The sequence below is a fragment of the Aquarana catesbeiana genome, linkage group LG06 (assembly GCF_042186555.1).
Source record: "Aquarana catesbeiana isolate 2022-GZ linkage group LG06, ASM4218655v1, whole genome shotgun sequence".
Taxonomy (NCBI): domain Eukaryota; kingdom Metazoa; phylum Chordata; class Amphibia; order Anura; family Ranidae; genus Aquarana; species Aquarana catesbeiana.
The window spans coordinates 102,982,639-103,000,430 of NC_133329.1; the positions used below are offsets into that span (position 1 = coordinate 102,982,639).

The window sequence follows — 17,792 nt, forward strand, 5'->3', positions numbered from 1 at the left end:
CATCACGGCTCCGGCGCTGTGACTGGCCGGAGCCGTGATACCCGAAAGTCACTCCAGGATAGATGGAGGCGAACGAGGGCCAATGCCGGGGCTTCTATCTCAGGTAAGTAATTCATAATGAGCTGGTATGCTATGCATACCAGCTCATTATGCCTTTGCTTTGCAGGGTGTATTTTTTTCTTTTTTTTTTTTTTTTTTAAGAGGCTTTACTTCCTCTTTAAGTCTCAGGGCCAGTACTTTTGCAAGGATTTTTATGTCGTTCTGTAGGAGTGAAATTGGCCTATATGACCCCTCGTCCAGTGAGTCCTTCCCTGGCTTAAGCAGTAAGACTATGCTGGCCTGCCTCATAGAGTCAGGGAGTTGTTGGGACTCCCTAGCTGAGTTTAGGGTCTGGAGCAGTTGTGGTAGTATTATATCCCCATATTGCTTGTACACCTCAATCGGGATGCCATCATCTCCTGGTGCCTTGGAAGGAGTTAGTTGCTGTGAGCATGTCCTCAATAGTGATGATCTGGGACTCCAATAAACACGGTAACTCAATCCCCTGTAGGAACTCCCGTACCTCCCATGGCGAGTGTGTCTGTTTGGGTTGGCAGACTTCCGAATAAAAGTCTACCAATTCCTGTATAATCAAGTCCGGGGTGTTTACCACTCTTCCCATTTTTGTGTAGGGCCCCAATAGATGGGTATAATTGTTGTGAGTGTACTATTTTGGCCAAAAGTTTACCCGTCTGTTCCCCTTCCTCATAAAAGTCCATCTTATTGAAAAACCTTTTCTTATCTGCTTTGGAGGCATCAATTTGATTAATTGCATCCTGAGCAGCTATCCTCCCCCAACTTGGCAATGTACTCTGCCTCTAGGCGTCTCACCAGCCTGCTCCCTCTGGGCAGATGTATTACGTTTAATGGCATTAACCTCCGATATACAGTCAGGTCCATAAATATTGGGACACAATTATAATCTTTTTGGCTCTATACACCACCACAATGGATTTGAAATGAAACGAACAAGATGTGCTTTAACTGCAGACTTTCAGCTTTAATTTTAGGGTATTTACATCCAAATCAGGTGTAGGAATTACAACAGTTTGTATATGTGCCTCCCACTTTTTAAGGGACCAAAAGTAATGGGACAGATTAACAATCATCTATCAAACTTTCACTTTTTAATACTTGGTTGCAAATCCTTTGCAGTCAATTACAGCCTGAAGTCTGGAACGCATAGACATCACCAGATGCTGGGTTTCATCCCTGGTGATGCTTTGCCAGGCCTCTACTGCAGTTCCTGCTTGTTATTGGGGCATTTTCCCTTCAGTTTTGTCTTCAGCAAGTGAAATGCATGCTCAATCGAATTCAGGTCAGGTGATTGACTTGGCCATTGCATAAAATTTCACTCCCTTCCCTTAAAAAAACTCTTTGATTGCTTTTACAGTATGCTTTGGGTCATTGTCCATCTGCATCAAAGGACTAGAAAATGGGACTTTTAAGGCACAACTGTAATGGACTACAAAAGATATATTTATAAAGGTTAAATTTTATTGATAACATACAAAAAACATGGGGAATGGACATGGACATTTAAAAACAACACATCAGATATAGGCATACAACACATGTAGTAACACCATTGAGGGTCCTATCCTGCAGTCTCCTAAATTATTCTAATACTCATAACATTGAATTAGATTCCAGGTAAAGGAAAAGGGTGGACGTCCCCTAGAGAGTTTGAGATTGAAGGAGCACTGCAGGTCTGGTATTCCAGAGTGGTGTATTCTCGAATTGCTCTACATGTTTCACGTTGACAAAGAACGCTTCTTCAGGAGCTAGAGGTTCGATTGAATATGAAGAAGGTAAAGATATATTCACAAGGTGGACTTAGTCAATGGATCGCTAAAAATGATCAGAAGTAAAGGTATCTCTGAAAAAGATCAGACTAGCAGCAGACAGAGACCAGGGCATCCCAGATAAATGTAGCATCAGATACTTGTAGGTATGGGGAAAGCTTGAATGAGCTGCAGTTCCCACGGTAGATAGTAGGAGAATCTAAAATTGCACTGCTCTGCTGGGTAGCTGCAGCTACCCAGCAGAGCAGTGCAATTTTAGATTCTCCTACTATCTACCGTGGGAACTGCAGCTCATTCAAGCTTTCCCCATACCTACAAGTATCTGATGCTACATTTATCTGGGATGCCCTGGTCTCTGTCTGCTGCTAGTCTGATCTTTTTCAGAGATACCTTTACTTCTGATCGTTTTTAGCGATCCATTGACTAAGTCCACCTTGTGAATATATCTTTACCTTCTTCATATTCAATCGAACCTCTAGATCCTGAAGAAGCGTTCTTTGTCAACGTGAAACATGTAGAGCAATTGGAGAATACACCACTCTGGAATACCAGACCTGCAGTGCTCCTTCAATCTCAAACTTTCTAGGGGAAGTCCACCCTTTTCCTTTACCTGGAATCTAGTTCGATGTTATGAGTATTAGAATAATTTAGGAGACTGCAGGATAGGACCCTCAATGGTGTTACTACATGTGTTGTATGCCTATATCTGATGTGTTGTTTTTAAATGTCCATGTCCATTCCCCATGTTTTTTGTATGTTATCAATAAAATTTAACCTTTTTATATATCTTTTGTAGTCCATTACAGTTGTGCCTTAAAAGTCCCATTTTCTAGTCCTTTGATGCATCTAAGACAATATCGGGGACGTTGGCACAAGTGACCCATAAGTACCTACAGAGTCACCCTGTATATTAGGTACTTTAGTACTAGGATTTTTCTTTCATTGTCCATCTGCACTGTGAAGTGCCGTCTAATGAGTTCTGAAGCATTTTGCTGAATATGAGCAGATAATATTGCCCGAAACACTTCAGAATTCATCCTGCTGCTTTTGTCAGCAGTCACATCATCAATAAATACAAGAAAACCAGTTCCATTGGCAGCCATACATGCCCACGCCATGACACTACCACCACCATGCTTCACTAATGAGGTGGTATGCTTTGGATCATAAGAAGTTCCTTTCCTTCTTCATACTCTTCTTTTCCCATCACTCTGGTACAAGTTGATCTTGGTCTCATCTGTCCATAGGATGTTGTTGCAGAACTGTGAAGGCTTTTTTAGATGTTTGGCAAACTCTAATCTGGCCTTCCTGTTTTTGAGGCTCACCAATGGTTTACATCTTGTAGTGAACCCTCTGTATTCACTCTGGTGAAGTATTCTCTTGATTGTTGACTGTGACACACATACACCTACCTCCTGGAGAATGTTCTTGATCTGGCCAACTGTTGTGAAGGGTGTTTTCTTCACCAGGGAAAGAATTCTTTGGTCATCTACCACAGTTGTTTTCCGTGGTCTTCTGGGTCTTTTGATGTTGTTGAGCTCACTGGTGCGTCCTTTCTTCTTAAGGATGTTCCAAACAGTTGACTTGGCCACACCTAATATTTTTACTATCTCTCTGATGGGTTTGTTTTGTTTTTTCAGCCTAATGATGGCTTGCTTCACTGATAGTGACAGCTCTTTGGATCTCATATTGAGAGTTGACAGCAACAGATTCCAAATGCAAATAGCACACTTGAAATGAACTCTGGACCTTTTATCTGCTCCTTGTAAATGGGATAATAAGGGAATAACACACACCTGGCCATGGAACAGCTGAGCAGCCAATTGTCCCATTACTTTTGATCCCTTAAAAAGTGAGAGGCACATATACAAACTGTTGTAATTCCTACACCGTTCACCTGATTTGGATGTAAATACCCTCGAATTAAAGCTGAAAGTCTGCAGTCAAAGCACATCTTGTTTGTTTCATTTCAAAACCATTGTGGTGGTGTATAGAGCCAAAAAGATTAGAATTGTGTCAATGTCCCAATATTTATGGACCTGACTGTAAATAGTCCCCTTAATAGAGCTGCACGATTCTGGCCAAAATGAGAACACAATTTTTTTGCTTAGAATAAAAAGATTACGATTCTCTCACGATTCTCGCGACGTAAAATCTTTCACATTATACAAAAAAACCTGGGCTAACTTTACTGGTTAGTTTTTTTTTTTAAATTTATTAAAGTAATTTATTCCAAAAAAAATTGCATTTGAAAGACCACCGCGCAAATACAGTGTGACATAAAATATTGCAACAACCACCATTTTATTCTCTAGGGTCTCTACTAAAAAATATATATATAATGTTTAGGGATTCTAAGTAATTTTCTAGCAAAAAAAATGATTTTAACCACTTCAGCCCCGGAAGGATTTACCCCCTTCCTGACCAGAGCACTTTTTACAATTCGGCACTGCGTCGCTTTAACTGCTAATTGCGCGGTCATGCAATGCTCTACCCGAACGAAATTTGCGTCCTTTTCTTCCCACAAATAGAGCTTTCTTTTGATGGTATTTGATCACCTCTGCCGTTTTTATTTTTTGCGCTATAAACGGAAAAAGACTGAAAATTTTGAAAAAAAATGATATTTTCTACTTTTTGTTATAAAAAAAATCCAATAAACTAAATTTTAGTCATACATTTAGGCCAAAATGTATTCGGCCACATGTCTTTGGTAAAAAAAATGTCAATAAGCGTATATTTATTGGTTTGCGCAAAAGTTATAGCGCCTACAAACTAGGGTACATTTTCTGGAATTTACACAGCTTTTAGTTTATGACTGCCTATGTCATTTCTTGAGGTGCTAAAATGGCAGGGCAGTACAACCCCCCCCCCAAATGACCCCATTTTGGAAAGTAGACACCCCAAGGAAATTGCTGAGAGGCATGTTGAGCCCATTGAATATTTATTTTTTTTGTCCCAAGTGATTGAATAATGACAAAAAAAAAAAAAAAAAAAAAAATTTACAAAAAGTTGTCACTAAATGATATATTGCTCACATAGGCCATGGGCATATGTGGAATTGCACCCCAAAATACATTCAGCTGCTTCTCCTGAGTATGGGGATACCACATGTGTGGCACTTTTTGGGAGCCTAGCCGCGTACGGGGCCCCGAAAACCCAGCACCACCTTCAGGATTTCTAAGGGCATACATTTTTGATTTCACTCCTCACTACCTATCACAGTTTTGAAGGCCATAAAATGCCAAGATGGCACAACCCCCCCCCAAATGACCCCATTTTGGAAAGTAGACACCCCAAGCTATTTGCTGAGAGGCATGGTGAGTATTTTGCAGCTCTCATTTGTTTTTGAAAATGAAGAAAGACCAGAAAAAAATTTTTTTTTTTTTCTTTTTTCAATTTTCAAAACCTTGTGACAAAAAGTGAGGTCTGCAAAATACTCACTATACCTCTCAGCAAATAGCTTGGGGTGTCTACTTTCCAAAATGGGGTCATTTGGGGGGGTTTTGTGCCACCTGGGCTTTCCATGGCCTCCGAAACTGTGATAGGCAGTGAAGAGTGAAATCAAAAATTTACGGCCTTAGAAAGCCTGAAGGCGGTTCTTGGTTTTCGGGGTCCCGTACTCGGCTAGGCTCCCAAAAAGTCCCACACATGTGGTATCCCCGTACTCAGGAGAAGCAACAGAATTTATTTTGGGGTGTAATTTCACAAATCCCCATGGCGTGTTTGAGCAATATAACATTTAGTGACAACTTTGTGCAAAAAAAAAAAAAAAAATTTGTCTCTTTCCCGCAACTTGTGTCACAATATAAAATATTCCATGGACTCGACATGCCTCTCAGCAAATAGCTTGGGGTGTCTACTTTCCAAAATGGGGTCATTTGGGGGGGTTTGAACTGTCCTGGCATTTTATGCACAACATTTAGAAGCTTACGTCACACATCACCCACTCTTCTAACCACTTGAAGACAAAGCCCTTTCTGACACTTTTTGATTACATGAAAAAATTATTTTTTTTTGCAAGAAAATTACTTTGAACCCCCAAACATTATATATTATTTTAAAGCAAATGCCCTACAGATTAAAATGGTGGGTGTTTCATTTTTTTTTTTCACACAGTAATTGCGCAGCGATTTTTCAAACGCATTTTTTGTGGAAAAAACACACTTTTTTAAATTTTAATGCACTAAAACACACTATATTGCCCAAATGTTTGATGAAATAAAAAAGATGATCTTAGGCCGAGTACATGGATACCAAACATGACATGCTTTACAATTGCGCACAAACGTGCAGTGGCAACAAAATTAATACATTTTTAAAAGCCTTTAAAAGCCTTTACAGGTTACCACTTTAGATTTACAGAGGAGGTCTACTGCTAAAATTACTGCCCTCGATCTGACCTTCGCGGTGATACCTCACATGCATGGTGCAATTGCTGTTTACATTTGACGCCAGACCGACGCTTGCGTTCGCCTTAGCGCGAGAGCAGGGGGGACAGGGGTGCTTTTTTTTTTTTTTTTTTTTTTTTTTCTTTATTATTTTTTTGCTTTTTTATCTTATTTTTAAACTGTTCCTTTCATATTTTTTTTTAAATCATTTTTATTGTTATCTCAGGGAATGTAAATATCCCCTATGATAGCAATAGGTAGTGACAGGTACTCTTTTTTGAAAAAATTGGGGTCTATTAGACCCTAGATTTCTCCTCTGCCCTCAAAGCATCTGACCACACCAAGATCGGTGTGATAAAATGCTTTCCCAATTTCCCAATGGCGCTGTTTACATCCGGCGAAATCTAAGTCCTAAAATGCTCGTAGCTTCCGGTTTCTTAGGCCATAGAGATGTTTGGAGCCACTCTGGTCTCTGATCAGCTCTATGGTCAGCTGGCTGAATCACCGGCTGCATTCTCAGGTTCCCTGTTGAGACAGGAGAGCCAGAGAAAAACACGGAAGACGGTGGGGGGGGGGGGGGCATTCCCTCCCACTGCTTGTAAAAGCAGTCTAGAGGCTAATTAGCCACTAGGATTGCTTTTACATGAAAGCCGACCGCTGGCTGAAAAGAATGATACCAAGATGATACCTAAACCTGCAGGCATCATTCTGGTATAACCACTCAAAGTCGTGAATGGCGTACCTGAAGACAAAAAAATGGTTAACAATAAAGCACAGTAAACGGTAAAGTATAAAAAATTGCATACCTGAAAAGCAAACATGATAAAACATAATAACAATAAAACATTGCAGAATAGAATACAGTAAAAAAGAGCAGAACACCAGAGAGAGAATAGAGAGAGAGAGAACAATAAAACGACAACTATTTTTTTTTATTTTTGTTTGTGTTTTTTTTTTTTTTTTACACTTTTTTTTTGTAACTGTAACTTTTATAACTGTAACCGGTTCCAGGTTCGGGTCTCTCAAAATGCGATGGCATCTTGGGAGACCCTGTGAAAGTGTGCCTAGTCTGTGCAATGCTGTACCCTACGCTAATACTCAACTAGTGAATGGTAGCGTTCAAAACATTCACCAATGCAAAGACCAGGATTATCAGGACAGGAGGGACAATAATAGCGGGTGTCACGTCTATATACGCGCTTGCTGCAGACACATCTTTTTTGGGGGGGTTCGTTGGGTAGGGGTACTCGGGAGGACATATAAATGCCTCTCATGCAGCCGACTGCATTTGGTTGGGGATGTGAATGGGGGAAGTACGGGCGCTGCAGAAGTGGTGGGTTCCCAATTAGGATTGGCGAATGCAGCAGGAAGGGCATTATGGGCACGACGGGCCTGTGTTTGTCTTTTTGGTGGCAGCGGGACACTACTTGTGCTTGCCACCTCACCAGCTTGAACTGCACTTATGGGACTCGCCACGTCACCAAGTGTTACTGCAGTGCTGGTATGACTACGACCGGGGTGTACTAGGCCGCTGGCGCTTGCCAGTTCACCAAAACGCTACAAAAAAAAGTGACAGTGATCGATCGATACTGCACTTGGGTGGGCTGGGCTGGGCCGGGCGGAGGGGCAAAACGCAGGTGCTAGCAGGTATCTGGGCTGATCCCACTAACACTGCGTTTTTGGGAACCCTAAACTGCTGGGGACGCTAGTATAGATCTGATCGGATCAGATATTGATCCGATCAGATACTATACCACTAAGGGAGGTGTACGGTGCGTGCGTGGGTGTTAGTGGTACTGGCGCTAATCTGACGCTGCTTGGGGCTGGTGCTTGCCAGTTCACCAAAATGCTACCAAAAAAACTGTTAGCGATCGCAGGGATCAGGCCTGACTCTGCGAACGCTGCAGTTATGCGTTTAGTGTTTTGTAAGTGACAGTGATCGATCGATACTGCACTTGGGTGGGCTGGGCGGAGGGGCAAAACGCAGGTGCTAGCAGGTATCTGGGCTGATCCCGCTAACACTGCGTTTTTGGGAACCCTAAACTGCTGGGGACGCTAGTATAGATCTGATCGGATCAGATATTGATGTGTTCAGATACTATACCACTAAGGGAGGTGTACGGTGCGTGTACGGTGCGTGCGTGGGTGTTCGCGGTACTGGCGCTAATCTGACGCTGCCTGGGGCGACGCATATCACCGCCGGGCGATCAGGGGGCTAAACCTTTATTCGGTAATAAACGGCGGGTGCCCTGACACTAAAAAAAATAAACGAACTAACCAGCGTCACCCGTAACAGTTATACGGTGATCAGTGGTGAAAGGGTTAACTAGGGGGCAATCAAGGGGTTAAAACATTTATTAGGTAGTATATGGGGGTCCCTGTCGCTATAAAACGCTGACAGCGAACCTAAATATTTACGTTCCTAACTAGCGTCACCAGCGACACTAATACAGCGATCAGAAAAATGATCGCTTAGCGACACTGGTGACAGGGGGTGATCAAGGGGTTAAAACTTTATTAGGGGGGGTTAGGGGGGTACCCTAGACCTACAGGGGGCTAATACTAACTGTCCTACCACTGCTAACTGTCACAAACTGACACCATGCAGTAATCAGGAAAAAAACAAAACAAAACAAAAAAACCTGCTTGGTGTCAGTTTGTGACAGGGGGGGGGTGATTGGTGGGGGATCGGGGGGCGATCGGGGGGGGGATCGGGGGTGTTTAGTGTGCCTGGCATGTTCTACTGTGTTGTGTGTGTGTTGGTGCACTTACATGTCTTCTCTCCTCGGTGCTGGAACGGAAACTGGCCAGCCGAGGAGAGATGACATCACATCCTCTGCCTCTGTGTACTATACAGAGGCAGGGGATGTTTCTCATTGGCTGGGAGCGATCGCGAGGGGGGGGCCACGATCGGATGGTCTCCCCCTCGTCTCTCAACCCTCCCAGCCAAACGCCGACCGCCGATGGCACCGGGGGGGGGTCCGATCGGACCCCCCGCCCGCGGGAAGGCAATCACGTACCAGGTACGTGATTTTGCCTGCCCGTGCCGCTCTGCTCACGTATATATGCGTGAGGCGGTCGGCAAGTGGTTAAATTGAAAGCAACAAATGTCAGAAAAAGGTTTAGTGTTTAAGTGGTTAAACTTTCCTCACTTACACACTGAAGTGTATTCCATTGACAAATTGTTACAATGTTTAGACTTAGTTCAACTGATAAAGAATGTTGTGCTTCTTGGCAGACTGCCCAGATTTTTTCTTCCTTTCTTTTGAAGGCTGTGGCTTCAGAAGAGCAGAGAGAATTCTTTGCATAGCAAGAATTGTGAAACACTGTTCTCAAGATCTCAAAGGGGAAAGAATTGTGATAACGATTCTTGATGATTAATCGTGCAGCTCTACCCCTTAGGAAAGCTTTGAATGCATCCCAAGCGGCATTCAAATCCGATAATCTGCGTGTCTCTGCCAGTAAGCCACGATTTCAGTCGCAAATTTGGTATGAGAGGGGAAGAGATTTAGCCAGAAGGCATTAAGTTTCCATTGCGCTCTCGGTAAATTAGATGCCGGTCTAACCGTCAGGCGTACTATCAGAGGGGAGTGATCTGAGATGCTTCTAGTTAGGTATTGCACCTCCTTGATATGTTGGGAAGCCGATGTTGTGCATAGGCAGATGTCAATTCTGGATAGGGACAATTGTGTTTTGGAGAAGCACGAAAATTGCCTCTCTGTTGGGTTCCTATTTCTCCAGGGATCTGTCCAACCCACTTCCTCTATATATTTTGCCAAGGCAGGTCTTGTCCTCGTGTGACCTCCTAGCGGTGGGGGGTGTCTATTCAGTTTTGGGTCTATGATGCCGTTAAGGTCCCCCACCAATATTAAGGGAATCCCCGGGTTGCCCCGTTGAAATGATAGCAGAGCACGTAATACTATGGGGCTAAATAGTGGAGGTATATATGCCGCAGCTAGTACAAATGTCAGCTGAGAAATTCTGCATAGCAAAAACACATATCTTCCCTCCTGGTCAACTGAGTCAAGTAATCGAAAATCTAGGGATCGATATATCAGTACACTCACCCCTCTAGAATATGAGGTGTGAGTAGAGTGATATGCCCATCCTACCCACGCAAATCCCACACGTGACAAAGTATCTGACGTGAAATGAGTTTCCTGTAAAACACATACAGCTGGGAGATGTTTTCTAAGAGAAGTGGATACCATGGTACGCTTGAGGGGATCATTCAGGCCTCTCACGTTCCATGATACAATAGAAGTGCAGGTCATCATGTTATGCTATTACAATAATCACAGTACTGTAGTTGCTTAGTCAAAGCTGCACACCACTCTATCGTGGTATGCCGTGGTCTAACATATCTGGGACAGTCAGAGAGACCATCAGATTTTGCAATACGTAGCCAGTTCTTGGCTGCAAGGGACTGTCTCATGACTTTTCCGAGAAGGTGCGTAAGGGCAAATGGTATGGCAATGGTGAAATGACTAATAGTTGTGGCTGGAACGACGGTTTGCAAAAGGGGGCTCCTTGCAGGCGCAGTCCATGTACATTTGATCATTGACTGCTTCTCTTTCTCTCTGAAGTGCCTTGTGATTGGATCCAGCACATTATTTTCGCGTGAACATTTGTATGTTGATGAAAACCCATTTGCTAAAATCTCATATAATTTTTCAATTGCTAATGTACTTTTAGGACATTGCACACAGCTGAGTAAAGATCAGTAATACAGCGTTGAGTACAGGGCAGTAAAACAAAAAAATTTCATTTGAGTGCAGTAATTTACTTGCATACACGAATTTACTTGTCTATAAACATGTTTACGCTAGTTTAAATGAGTATAATAAATTGCTGGCAATGAAGAAGAAATTTAAGGCCGGCCATACACGGAGAAAATTTCTTTCCTGTAGAAAAGATATTTGCTTGATTCCTGCATCAACACAGACAGTGTTGATGCAGGAATCCCTCCTGCTGGGCCATTGTCTTCTCCTGGTGGGTGGGTGGGGTGTGGAGGGTGAGGGAGGTCGTCCCCGCTGGAAAAAGACAGTGATTATTGATAGTGGCTATAGCAGCCGCTGGCAGTAATTGCAAGAGAATTTGGCAGGCTGGTTGTACCGATCAATCAACTTGGTACATTCAGCCTGTCTATTAAGTGTTCGAACCGTGTATGGCCAGCCTTACTCATCTATACTTGTCTATATGTTTACACACCTTGACTTGCCTTTACTCAACATTATTCAGGTCTTTACACACAGTTTTTGGCCCCTTGTGCATGGGCATCACAAGTTCCTGAGTAAAAATCAGTGAATTGACACCCAGTGTGCAAAGAGCCCAACTCTGCAACTTTTATTAAAATAATGCCTGTTTGTCTTCTTTGCTCATGTCCTGTTTTGGGTGACAACACTTTGTCCCTGTCTCCTAGTTGATCTTCTGTGTTGTCACTCTGTCATGCGTGCCTCTGGGTGAAACTAGGGAGCCCACCCTTAACAATAATATGCAACCACTACTGGAGCACAAACCTGTAGACATAAAGTGGCTACAAACGGGCTGTTGTAGAACAGCAGTACTGAGATTTAGATAAGGATGAAAAAGTAGAAACCAGTATTTTCTAAAGGAAACAAAAAATATATGATAAAAATTCGGCATGCACGGAAATTTTGGCTGCCGAAACATATCGGCCGAAAATGGCCTTTTCGGCAATTTGCCGAAAGAGAAATGTTGCCGATAATGGCGCAGAAAAAAGGGGCGGGGCCATTCCGCCGGGTGCCGCACATGTTTCATCCCGACGCTCCCCTCAGAGTCTCCCCTCCCTCCTCCTCCTCTTCTCACTCCTGTCTTACACAGCCTCCCCAGTGTCTGGTAATGCATGTCACGCTGTGTCAGAGCTGGATCTGAATCGCCGTGCAGCCAGTTTCAACAAGGTACGCTCCTCAGAGTCTCCCCTCCCTCCTCCTCTTCTCACTCCTGTCCTACACAGCCTCTCCAGTGCCTGGATCTGAATCGCCGTGCAGCCGATGTAACGATGTCCCGCCTCCTAGACCACCTCTTGTGATAGACGGCACTCTGATCCAAAGCTAGGAATCATTGTGCCGTGTGTCATAGGAGGCGGGACATCATTACATCGGCTGCACGGCGATTCAGATCCAGGCACTGGGGAGGCTGTGTAGGACAGGAGTGAGAAGAGGAGGAGGGAGGGGAGACTCTGAGGAGCTTACCTTGTTGAAAATGGCTGCACGGCGATTCAGATCCACATGATGGGCACTGGCAGGCTGCATAACATGGGCACTGGCAGGCTGCTGCATCTGATGGGCACGAGCATTGGTGAGACTGCATGGCATGGACATTGGCGGGCTGCTACATCTGATGGGCACGGGCATTGGTGAGGCTGCATGACAGGCACAGACAGCCTGCTGCATCTGATGGGCACAGACACAGGTGAGGCTGCATGAAGGACACAGGCAAGCTGCTACAACTGACTGGTAGGCTGCATCTGACAGGCACTGGTGAAGCTGCATTTGATAGACACTGGTGAGGCTGCATTGATCTCCTGTACCATGTCTGCAGTCTCTGACCATCTCCTGTACCATGTCCCCAGTCTCTGACCATCTCCTGTAATGTGTCTGCAGTCACTGACAATCTCCTGTACCATGTCCCCAGTCTCTGACCATCTCCTGTATAAAAATATTTTTAAAAACAGTCACTTTCGGTGTTTCGGTATCGGTTTTCGGCCAAATGTATTTTTCATTTTCGGTATCGGTTTCGGCATCAAAAAACCCATTCGGTGCATCACTAATAAAAATGTCATCCAGGTAAGGTTTATATAAACTATAGGTTGGTGCAGAAGAAAGTGTGCAAGTCTGTTTGTTTTTGTTGCAGGCCACCAAAGCCCACATTAAACTGAACACAAAGAAACTGTACCAGGCAGATGGATACTCTGTAAAGGAGCTGCTGAAGGTAACCACGGTCTTGTACAACGCTATGAAAACCAAAGGGATTGACACTATCCAGCCTGGGGAGGAAGACACGTCCACTTTCAAATTTGACCTGGGAAACAAGGCCAGTAGTAATTTGCTGTTTGTCTCTTGTTCTTTTCCAATGCTTTTACTATTTTCAGTTAGTTGATTAAAGTAGAACTATAGGCAAAACTTTTTTTTTTCTTTTGGGATAGAACAAGGGAGAGTTATAACCCCTGTCAGATATTTTTTTTTTTCCGTCATCTGTGCCCCCTTGCAGAGATTTCCCTTTACTGCCTGTCCCTTAGCCAACACAAGAAGTGAGAGGAAATCTCTGCAAATTAAGGGAATTTCTTGGGGACCCCCAGGTCACCAGATCTAGTTTCCCCATTGAAAGATTTTCCCTCTATTGCTTTTCTGGGGACAACCCAAAATTTAGGATTTTCTTTTACTTCCACTTTCACTTTCAATTTCAATGATAATGGTAAACGGAACATATAGAGAGGGTGAATCTTCCTAACAGTGGTATAGAATTCAATAAAAACTGACAGGTGTTCTAATCCATCTCCATTCCACTCTAAAACTAAAAAAAAAAAATTGCCTATCTAGGCCAGCCCTAATCTACCGAAAGTACCAACACACCTCTGATGTCATCTTCTCTGTGCACTGAATAGGTCCCCTGCCATATATTTGGACCGGCACCTTTAGGATTCACATGGTCTCTGCAGCCAAAAGCTTTCAGAGTCAATTTGCACATAATTGCAGAGAAGAAATGTATTTTCTGTTGTCTTCATTCTAGTGAACGCTGGAATTATCTCAGATGCTGCTGCTGCTCTTATTTTGGTGTGGGAGATCATCAGCGAGTGCTAATGATGTCACAGCCAATTTATAAGCCAGTGTGAAGACCCAGACAATGTCCTGATGGGAAGAAGGTTGATGGTCTAGCAATGCTTCTCTCAAAAATGATTGAACTTAGTTTGCTTTAGTTCATCACTTGAAAAATTAGACCAGCAAGGAGCTTTACCATTTCTTATTACTAGATAGTCCATCTAGGTATAACCCTAATGGTTATATAAGCTTAACTCCATCCCTTCAGCAGCATGGTATGTTTTCACTCCTGAGTTCTGAAATTCCTGGGGTTGTGGTCTGGCATTTCCCTCTGGGGTCAGGTTACTTTTCCAATAGGAACAATAAACTGGCGGGGAGGGTCCAATGATACATATTTGTCATTGGGTTATAACATAATTGTGAACGTCCAAAGATTTCAGGCAACAGAAAGGTCTGTAATATAATAGTAATTTGCACATATTTTCCCATGTAATATGTTTGTTCAGGCATTATAGATCCCTTACAAAAAAAATAAAAAATGAAATCAGATGGTGTGTTCTGTGTAAAAAACAAAAAGTGTTTTTCTGAATGCAACGAGAGCTTGTAAAAATTATGTACAGAAGTTCTTAGATTGTCTAGTGACACACAGTAATTGCAAACTGATTATTGCACTTCAGAATCAATAGTCAATCTACAGTAGTGATGATTTTCCCACACAAACACTGCAGGTAAACGCTGTAATTAGACTTCCCAGTGTTCTCATTCTGTTATCATTGCAGTACATACCAATATGGAAGAAAATTAGTTAAGGTTATCCTATTGCATATAACCTTCCAGTGTCCTTAACTGATGAATTGCAGTCCCTGACAGCAGTGGAGTCACACTTTTTTTTTGTGTCATTTCCTCTGCAGATCACAGACCTGAAGATGGCCAGACAGCTTGCATCTGAAATCACCTCCAAAGGAGCATCACTGTATGATATCCTGGGCAAAGAGGCTGATCTCCGAGTAAGTGTGAAAGTATAATTCATAGTTTATGTAGCAGCAGTATCTACTGTTTCTGCTAAAAAAAGTAAGTGTTATGAACAAAAATAAGTATTATTTGTACATAAAAAAAGTACATATTGTTGAGCAGCAAACTGTGTACCACGGAAAGAGCATATACTAAAAAAAAAAACAAAAAAAAAAAAAACAACATATATAGGAAAAGGTATAAAGGTAAGGGGTTAAATGTGAGGCAAACGTGTAGTGGTTTTTAACACAGTCTATCTCCATAATGATTTAGAATTGTAAATGATAAATGTAAATTTGTTTTAATTTTTTTAAAGTGGTTACCTGTAGGTACTGTAAATATTTCCTAAACCTGCACGGTTTAGGAGATATTTACCAAATACACTTGCGCTGACATCGGCGCATGTGCACTGAAGAAACGGCTTGCTCGTGCCGTTTCTTAAGGGCCAGTGCCATGACCGGTGGCTCCCGTAACGTTATCGTAGCTCCGGCTAATCACAGCGCCAGAGCCCGTGAACCCGGAAATAACTCCGGGAGCCATGACGCCGGCCACAGCGGTGTGCGGGGACCACTGCAACAGCTTTGATCTAAGGTAAGTATTTCATAATGAGCTAGTATGCGACGCCCACTAGCTCGTTATGCCTTTGTCTTACAGGGCTTTTTTTTGGGGGGGGGTATACCACCGCTTTAGGGTAAATATTGCATATGAATAATATGCAATGTTATATCCAACCAGAAGGTGGAGCTTTAGACTTTTTTTTTTTTTTTTTTATATAGTTCCCAGTTTCGCCTGACCTCCTGTTGTAACCAGCCTATCTACAGAGCTCGATAGTTCAAGCTAAAGCAGAAAAAAACCACATGTATGAATAAGTGCAATGAACCCCCCCCACACACACACACACACGAGGCTCTGGCCGCTCAGCTCAACTCCCTTACACCTTGATATCACAAGACGCGCTCAGGCAACGCCTCCGCCAGACCTGCCCAAACACACTGTAGCAGGCAGTTTCGAGCTGAGCGTCCGCCATTTTTTTAACTGGCAACCTTTTCCTGTCACTGGCATTTAATGGCAGGGGAAAAGTGCCCATTTTTTACTGGCTGCCAGTAAAAATACTGAAGGTTTGCAACACTGCTCAGACTTACAATGTAGTCTGTACAGTAGAGCAAGTATTGTATTTGCCCAAACATATGGGCATAGGCGTGGATGAATCCTTTGTGTATATTTGATCTTAAAAAGAAAGTATAGTGTATTTTCAAAATCTGCTCCTTCCCCAGTGCCCGATTTGGAGTTATTTTTTGCGAAAGGTTATGTCATATACAGTGTGCTATGGGGTTATATATTGCAATGTAGCGCAAAGATCATCATGCAGTAACTCACCCCCGATTTATACCCAATATTGTTAAAGCAGGCAAAATAATGAAGTGCAGTAGGATATAGTTGACAAGCATTGATCAAAACTTTGATATCAAATGGAAATCAACAAGTCATCACTAACTAGGGATGTTTCCTTTTTTTTCATAGCACTGCCTGAAATCCTGTGACTTTTTATTATCTGTAATAACGGCAAACCTCAAAATGACCAAAAGAGGCGTTAAACCACTGTGATTTATTAAGTTTCACAAAGCAGGTCAGCCACACGCTTGTCAGTGACACACAAACGTGTGTAATTAAATGGGTGAATCTGAGATCCTAGGCAAAGCGCAGCCAGGGCACACAAAGACAGCCACGAAGCTAGTGTGTTCTCATTACTCACAGCCACTAATGAACTGAATGTGATGTATTGCGTACTCCCCAATGTAGTGAAGGGCTTTAAATAGTCAGTGCATAGACAGGTGCGTCACAAGAAGCATTCTCCGGTGTATTCAGACAGGTTCAGACTACAAGCCCTATTATTAGGAGACAACGCGCAGCGGGCCACCTGGTTTTCATAATGACATCATTCAGATTCTGGTTTTACATAATTGCATCCAGTAATTTAAAGTGATTCTAAAGGAAATAATTTTTTTTATTAAAAAATATGTTCTACTTACCTGCTCTGTGCAATGGTTTTTCACAAAGCAGCCCCGATCCTCTTCTTTTTGGGGTCCCCTGCTGGCTGCCCTGGCTTCCCCCCGCCAAGTGCTGCTGCTCTCATGCACATCTCTGGATCAAGATGGGGTTCAGGTTAGTATAAGGGGGGCTGGGGGGGAACTGCACCCAGAAGGTTTTTTACCTTAAGGCATAGAATGCCTTTAAAAACCTGAGCCTTTAGAACCACTTTAAAGGGCAGTTTTATTCCTTTTTTTTTTTTTATTTGAAATAACATACAAAAGAAAGCATGTAACAGAGTACTTAATGATAGGTAAGTGACACGATATAGCAGGGAGATGCAATTGGCCGACCTCCAGCTGTTGCAGAACTACAACTCCCATGAGGCATAGCAAGACTCTGACAGCCACAACCATGACACCCAGAGGCAGAGACATGATGGGACTTGTAGTTTTGCAACAGCTGGAGGTCCGCGAATTGCATATCCCTGCAATATAGTATAAAAAGCACTACTTAATGGACAATATGTACATCAGTACAAATCCCATCAGAAGTACAATTTAACAAAGAACAAAAAAAAACATTGCAGCTGGTGTAAGTACAAACAGAAGACATTATGAGCAGTTTTATTCTTAATCTGAATTATAGGCCCCTGCCTTTTTCAGCAGGCGTAACACAAAAGAAAAAATATACTTATATAATGCAGTTTTATAACTTATACTATAAAATAAGTAACTACT

At 42.8% G+C, this 17,792-nt stretch overlaps 1 protein-coding gene across 2 annotated transcripts in view; it reads left to right on the top strand.

The window, feature by feature from the left end:
• CLUAP1 (clusterin associated protein 1) overlaps positions 1 to 17,792 on the top strand; it is a 238,531-nt gene that overhangs the window by 56,761 nt on the left and 163,978 nt on the right. For both annotated transcript variants that reach the window (XM_073636568.1, XM_073636569.1), the window contains exons 4-5: positions 13,109 to 13,288; positions 14,925 to 15,020. In XM_073636568.1, coding sequence (XP_073492669.1) covers positions 13,109 to 13,288; positions 14,925 to 15,020 — 276 coding nt within the window. The remainder of the gene's footprint in view (positions 1 to 13,108; positions 13,289 to 14,924; positions 15,021 to 17,792) is intronic.